This window comes from Pundamilia nyererei, unplaced genomic scaffold (genome assembly GCF_000239375.1).
Source record: "Pundamilia nyererei isolate P.nyererei 1_Seehausen unplaced genomic scaffold, PunNye1.0 scaffold00255, whole genome shotgun sequence".
Classification (NCBI taxonomy): Eukaryota; Metazoa; Chordata; class Actinopteri; order Cichliformes; family Cichlidae; genus Pundamilia; species Pundamilia nyererei.
In genome coordinates, this window is record NW_005187656.1 from 66132 (window position 1) to 73114 (window position 6983).

Below are 6983 nucleotides of genomic sequence, written 5' to 3' on the forward strand. Positions count from 1 at the left end.
TGTGTGTGTGTGTGTGTGTGTGTGTGTGTGTGTGTGTGTGTGTGTGTGTGTGTGCACGCCTGGAAGTGTGAGACATATTGTGAGAGTGTGCTCGTGTGCGCAGCCGATGCCCATTTGAAAGCCGGCGCTAGTCTTTCGTCCTTCAATCGCCAATTAACAAGGGGCCATTTAATTGCAGTGGTTTAGGAGGGTACAACAATTACCACAGGAGCTGCACTAAGCCAAAAACACACACACAAACACACACACAATCTCTCTTAATGAGCAGCACTATCCTTTCTTCCTGTCTATCATTTGCATTTTGCTCTCCCTGTGCCTCCTCTTCACCCTCCCACCTGCGTTTTTGAGTTGTTTAGACTGAGCTCCTCCAATCGTCTTCCTTATTTCTCCTTGTCTGTCACTTTTTGTTCTGTGATATGTTTCCTTCAAAGCTCCTGACAAAGTTCTCCTCCCTGTCTCATCTCTTTTGTCCCAAAGAAGGGTTGATACAGACACCAAGCAGAATACTGGAGACTTGATACAATCTGCGATACCATGCAGGAAAAAATGGGAAAATTGAGTTTTCTTGCGTTCGGTCATTCAGACGAACACAAACATAAACGCATGTTTACACGTGCAATTTTAGATTTTGTCAGTGCTGATTTTTGTAATATGTTCTTTCTTTCTCACAGGTTCTTTCAAAGGCATGTGCAAGCAGATAGATCACTTTCCTGAGGATGCTGACTATGAGGCGGATGCCTCAGAGTACTTCTTACGTGAGTCTGTCTTTTTTTCCTTCATAATCCCAGAATAATCCCAAAGTTGTCACCTATTCATGCTTTCTGGTTTTAGTTGGTTTTGAGTCAGTAACATCTGATCTTAAAGTTATCTTTCACTGCTCGTGTCTTTATCATGAACTCTCTGAAAAGCCTACAAACATATTAAATGAAGGATGGAAAGTGAGGATGTGGGCTGAGTGACAGCACACTTAGCCAAAAATGGAAAAAGATCAAAGGAAGAGGGGAAAGGGGCTGGGATGAGAAACCACACTTTTTTGTCGTAGAGAGGGTAAAAGGAAGAGGTGGCAGAAAGTCAGAGACAAGGAGAAACTATGGAGGGCAGTGTACACTTACAGCAGAGACTCAGTAGAGGAGGGGTCAGGCATGTGAATGGAAGAATGAGGGGAATCTCACTGTTATGGAAGAGGAGGAAGAAGAAATAGTTAAAGTCCTCAAGAAGAAAGATTGTGGGAGGTGAAAGAGGACAGGAGGAAGGTGCATCAGGAGAAAGCACATGGCTCAGTGAAGGGAAGGTTGAGGAGGTGAAGGACAAGGAGTAGGGTAGCAGTACAGCGCTGTTGCTCTCCCAGCGGCTTGCCAATTAGGACACTTTCTTCTATAAATACTCTAGGCTCTGCTAAGTGGGTCACACCTCTCCCACTCCTCCTTCCTTCCATCCATCCAGCCATCCCTCACCTCCTCCCTCTTGCTTTCCATCCATATGTCTGTCCATCTCCACCGAGGCCTTCACGCTTGCCTGACAGCTGGTGGATGGAGGCTGTGGGGTAGAGCGAGGAATACAGGGAAGCGAGGGAACTGAGTTTGTTGTCATGTCCACTCAAAAATCTTTTTTTGTGTTTTTAAAAGTTTGCAAAAGTTTGAAGATGGTTTAGTGAAACGGATGCGCACAGTGTGGCACGGGAAGTTTGCTAGTTTGAGACTGGATAGTGTACAGTTAATCTTTTTTATAACAGCAGGGAGTGAGTTGCGGCAATTCTCTCGATGCCATAAGGCTTTCTCTGAGGCCTTTCAGACAGAAGATTCTGACCTATCAGCCAAAAAAAGTATCTGTGGTGTTAATTACCCTCTGTGCAGCCGTCCTGTTGTTATTAATGGCCCTGAGGAGCGGTAGAGGCCCAGCAGGAGCTTCTGGTCGTTGGTGTTGTGGGTCCATTTGAGATGAGCGGAGATGTGGGTGCCCAAAAACCTGTAGGTGAACTTAGGTTTCTGGGCCGAGTTGGACTGATTGAGGCTAGTTGGTTGGGAAGTCTTTGATCCAGGAGCAGGTGTCAGGATGGACCTGATGGTGGTCCAGTTTGGTGGTGAGGATGTCTGGGATTCTCCACGAAGAGCATCCTAATGTAGCTCTTCCTGTTCTCCAGATGGCTAAGCACTCTGTAAAGGGTGATGGTGGTGACATCCTCCGTGGACCGATGTGGATTGTAAGAAAACTGGTGAGGATCAAGGGAGGGGGGTATACAGTCTCTGATGTGCGAAACAGCTGCTCGAAACACTTCATAGCTACAGACATGAGGGTTATAGGTGTGTAGTCGTTGAGGCTGTCTATACCAGTCTTTGTGTGGATGGGAAGGGTGGTGGAGGCCTTCAGACAGGTGAGAACAGTGGCATGAGTCAAGGAGAGTTTGAAGAAGCTGGCGAGGATCCCTGCCAGGCTTTGACCACAGCCCCTGGGATGCCATCATGCCCATCAGCTCTCCTGGGCGATCACCGCTCTGAGTCCTCCTTATATACTGTTCAGGTCAAAACTTGAATCATTTTGATATATGGTAGCAGTAAAAGATTAACCTGAAATTTTGTTAAAAGTCACGCAAAATATCCATCCATTCTCTTCCGCTTAACCTTGGTAGGGTTGCTGGGGGGCTGGAGCCTATCTCAGCTGTCTTAGTGCGAGAGGCAGGGTACTCCCTTTACAGGTCCCCAGTCTGCTGCACGGCTAACACAAAATATTTTTAGGTAAAACAGGACCTAATTTGTGATACTAGAGGTTTTTCTACAGAAACAGGGGTTGAAAAGCCTAGAAAATACTCTCCCTCCTCCCTTTAATTAATAATTAATCCTCCATTTAATAATGTCAGATGGGTTATTATGTAAATTCCATAATGAATCTCTAATTTTAAAATTGGTATAAACACATATAATGAGGCAATTCTAGGCCTGGGAAAAACGGATCCTGACCATACGAACACGAACACGTGTTTGTAAGAGTTAATAAGGCTTCACATGCACGTGGGCATGAATAAACTGAATGTAATTTTTTTTCTAACGTTGACTTTGTAATGAGATGTAACCACTGCTGTCCAACGAGAATGACCTAGCTTAATTAGAATAGTCATTAGCTGTAACCCTGACAACAAGTCAGGTAAAACAGTTAAATGCTGAACTCAGCTGTAATTATATGCTGAAATTCATCGCTGTGTCAAGTGCTTAATTGTAACTGTCACCATTTGCACAAACTGTCCTTCTGCTCCTATTCTGTTTGCTATCTGAGCACCACTTTTGTAGTTTGCCAGGTTACGTAACTATTATAAATGCGTTAACGCACTGACTCTTGCACTATTTGCTTTTGGCTTCCTGAATTCTTCAGTGATATGGTAATCAAAGCCTATTTTACTGTCCGCTTCACTGCAAGTCACTCTGATTAACAGTGTCAGCTAAATTACAGCAATAACAATGTAAAGTGTGGATGATGACACATTTTGACAGATGGAAATGATGCAACATCTGTTTATCAATGCAAGATCTTTTCCTCTGTTATTCTGCTCATACACATTCCCACCTGAAAGCTTCCCACTATAGCCACAGTCTCATACTAGTTGCTCAACTGAACTTGCTGGGTTCATTATACAGTAGTCGATGTAGATGGTTAACCATTCCCCTTCAAAAAGCTAACCTTCAAGTGCTGCATCTGTAAATCCCAGCCCACCTCTGCCACCTTGAATTTCCATCCCTTTGTTTTGCTGCCAAAAGCCTGAATAAAGACGGCCAGAGAGATGGAGTGAAACAATAGAGTTCAATATTTGCTGACTTGGGGTTGCTGGTTTCCTCAATACATCCTGAAACATCAAAGCTGTTCTCAGGTACTCTGATTTATACAGAAAAAGGACGTCCGATCATTGATGCAGGTATTTTACCTTCACCTGTTTTTTTTTTCTGTCGTAATATCACATCAGTCATTAAGCTCTGACCAACAGTTTTGAAAACATGCGTGTGAAATAAAACTTTGCTTTTCCATGTCTGAATGCAGCTTTGTGGGGATATATAGACTAACATCACAGACCACATCGAAGATGCAAATTAATAAGGAGAAAACAAACGAGCCCTAACATTTTTCTGTTTTTGTTGCAGTATCACGATCTGTCCCAGATGGGTTTTTTGAGTTGAGATTCACTGCACAGAAAAAAAAGGAAAAGGACTAAATAACACCTCTTGCATCATGACTGAGTGGGATTTGTCCACAGATTAATGAAGTGCAGCAGTTGTGCAGCTCCAGAACTGAAATGAATAAAAAAGTGTACAGAAGCACAGAGACGGGCAGAAATGTCAGATGTCATTCTGTAACAATTCAAACGGTAGCAGACTAATATTAATATGCTGTTATTCAGACTAGAGGAGTGCCTTGATGCAAGGTTTTCGAAAGTTGAATTAAGGCAATCGATAGCAAATAGTAGGGACAGCTAACTAATTACCCAGAAGTTAAGCAGGGAATTCCCTTGACCCTCGGGGTGACCACTTTTGATGGCAACATGATTGCACAGGTCATCTGATGGAAGGCAAGCTGCTCCCAAAACAATTACAATGTAGTCTGTCAAAAAGATTGTAGTCACTCTCAGACAGATTGATGAAGATTTGCAAATAATTGCTGTATAATTAATAAATGTACAAAGCAGAGGCTCCAGCAACACTTAAAAGTAAAGAGGAACAACTTTATTAACTGACCAACGCGTTTCCGCTTGTGCTCAATCTGCATCAGGTTGCACCAGCGAGCGCAACTCATCTGCATTTGGCTATTTGCAGCAGGGGACTCAACTCAGCTGGTTGCATCCTGTAAATATCCATCCATCCATTCGCTTCCACTTATACTTTCCAGGGTCGCGGGGGGTGCTGGTGCCTATTCCAGCTGTCATAGGGCGAGAGGCCGGGTACACCCTGGACAGGTCGCCAGTCTGTCGCAGGGCTAACACAGAGACAGACAACCATTCACACTCACAGTCACACCAACAGGCAATTTAGATTAATCAGTTATCCCCACAAACTGCATGTCTTTGGATGGTGGGAGGAAGCTGGAGAACATGCAAACTCCACACAGAAGGACCCCAGCCTGACGGTGGAATTGAACTCAGGACTTTCTTGCTGTGCGGCAACAGTGCTAACAACCGTGCTGCCCTATCCTGTAAATAGTCTGACGCAGTGCCTGTGTCAGTCTGTAGTTAAATAACCATCCTGCAGCAACTACATCAGAAAGAATTTCTGTTTCAAATCTAGGAGGTTCTTGCAGGATTCAATGTAAATAGTTAATATGAATTTCTACCTAATGTGAATATGGCGACAGATTTTCAGCAGACAGGAGGAGATGTGGAATTTTCACTGATTTATCACAGTTAACTGCCATATTATCGCAAACAGATTGAATATAATTGCAAATTGACCCCATTCAATGACAAATTGATACAGACTGATAACAAATTGATTCCATTATATTGCCGTTTTAGTACCATCTCGATGCACCAGAGTGGCTTCGAAGATGTCCGGAAACTGACTGTGAATGGTGGCTGATCTGATCCCCTTCTCCAAAGCAGCTATTTAAGAAGAAATGAGATTGTAGTTTCATTCCACACAGTCGTAATAATTCCGGTCATGCTGCAGTTTCCAGTCACTGTTTTCCCGAGCGTGACTGCAGCATAAGAAACTCGGGTTTGCGGTCACTATGGTTTCATACATTTTCATACATTGCTATGTAGCAAAGTTTTGCCCGGGATGCCTCATAGGTGCCCGTGTGCAACAGAAAACAGCTTTTAGGCAACACATGAGCACGGCTCTAGTAAATTGGAGAAAAACACTGTCAAAATTTGCAGTATATAAGGTGAACGGATACCAACACACACGTGCATACATAGATTCCTTTATTTGTTAGAGATTCTTTTCACACACTGTTTCTCCTTTTCTCTGTCTCCCTCTCTCTCTGCCCAAGGGCATTTTCTGTCTCTCTCCCTCAGTCTCTTGCTCTCTGAGCTGTTTCACCCTGCCCCCCTCCCTTTTAGGTCTCCTCTCACTGGGTGAATTTGTACATGTGGTTATGTAAGAGCAAGCAGTCAGCCTTCGTCCTGCAGCAGTTGTACTATCAGCCACAGAGAGAGAGGACAGATCTGCCACCAGAATTCTTCGGCATAGCATAATATAGAGGACAGAGCTGACGATTTACCTTGCCGATGTACCCATCTAAACCAGAGAGCACCACTGTCGATGCAGAACTCTCTCTGTGTGACTCAACTGCATTTTCTGTTTCCTGGAAAATTTTACCGGCGTCTCCTTTCGTTCAGATCTCTTAAATTTTAAAACATTAACTTATGCATGAAGACTTTGGGGTTTTCCTTGGTCTGTTTCATGCTGTGCAGAAACCATGAAGGCAATCACAGCCGGCTTCTTGGTCAGAACTTCGACTTTTATGAAACCTTGTGCAAAAATATGCACCTGACAAAATCCGAACTTGTGGCTCACTTGAAAACAGATATTATACAAGGACATACATTTCACCTCGGCTTGCTGAGACGCTTGTTATGTCCTATATAAAACCGTTTTGATGTATAGCCTACTGTCCATAATATGTCTTGCACTGTCTGCTATTATTGCACATGAACTCACGGTGTCCTTGAAACCTGAGCTTGCATTTATTGGATAACAGATTTAGGTGACAGCATGTTTCTTGGTGTCATCAAGGTGGATTAATGTGCATTCACTATATCCAAAAACAAGACAAAGAAAAAAAAGCTATCTATATTTATTTCCTGAAATTGTTACATAATTGATCCCATTTTGGCTTTAAAACTGAGGAAATCCGAAGCCCACGGTGCGTGGCTATATGTGTACTGATTTGCCTTTGTGGACATGTTACAGTAAATGTTCTGACTTGGGTATCATATGAGTTATGTGTGTTGAGGCTTTAATTTGAAACATATGAAGTCTATAATTCACAGATTTTGCATAGGC

At 43.2% G+C, this 6983-nt stretch overlaps 1 protein-coding gene across 1 annotated transcript in view; it reads left to right on the top strand.

Annotated features, from left to right (window-relative positions):
- The window catches only part of cacng2b (calcium channel, voltage-dependent, gamma subunit 2b), a 63161-nt gene that overhangs the window by 41977 nt on the left and 14201 nt on the right, over positions 1-6983 (top strand). The window contains exon 2 of the mRNA XM_005749797.2: positions 672-755. Within this exon, the coding sequence (XP_005749854.1) occupies positions 672-755 (84 nt within the window). The remainder of the gene's footprint in view (positions 1-671; positions 756-6983) is intronic.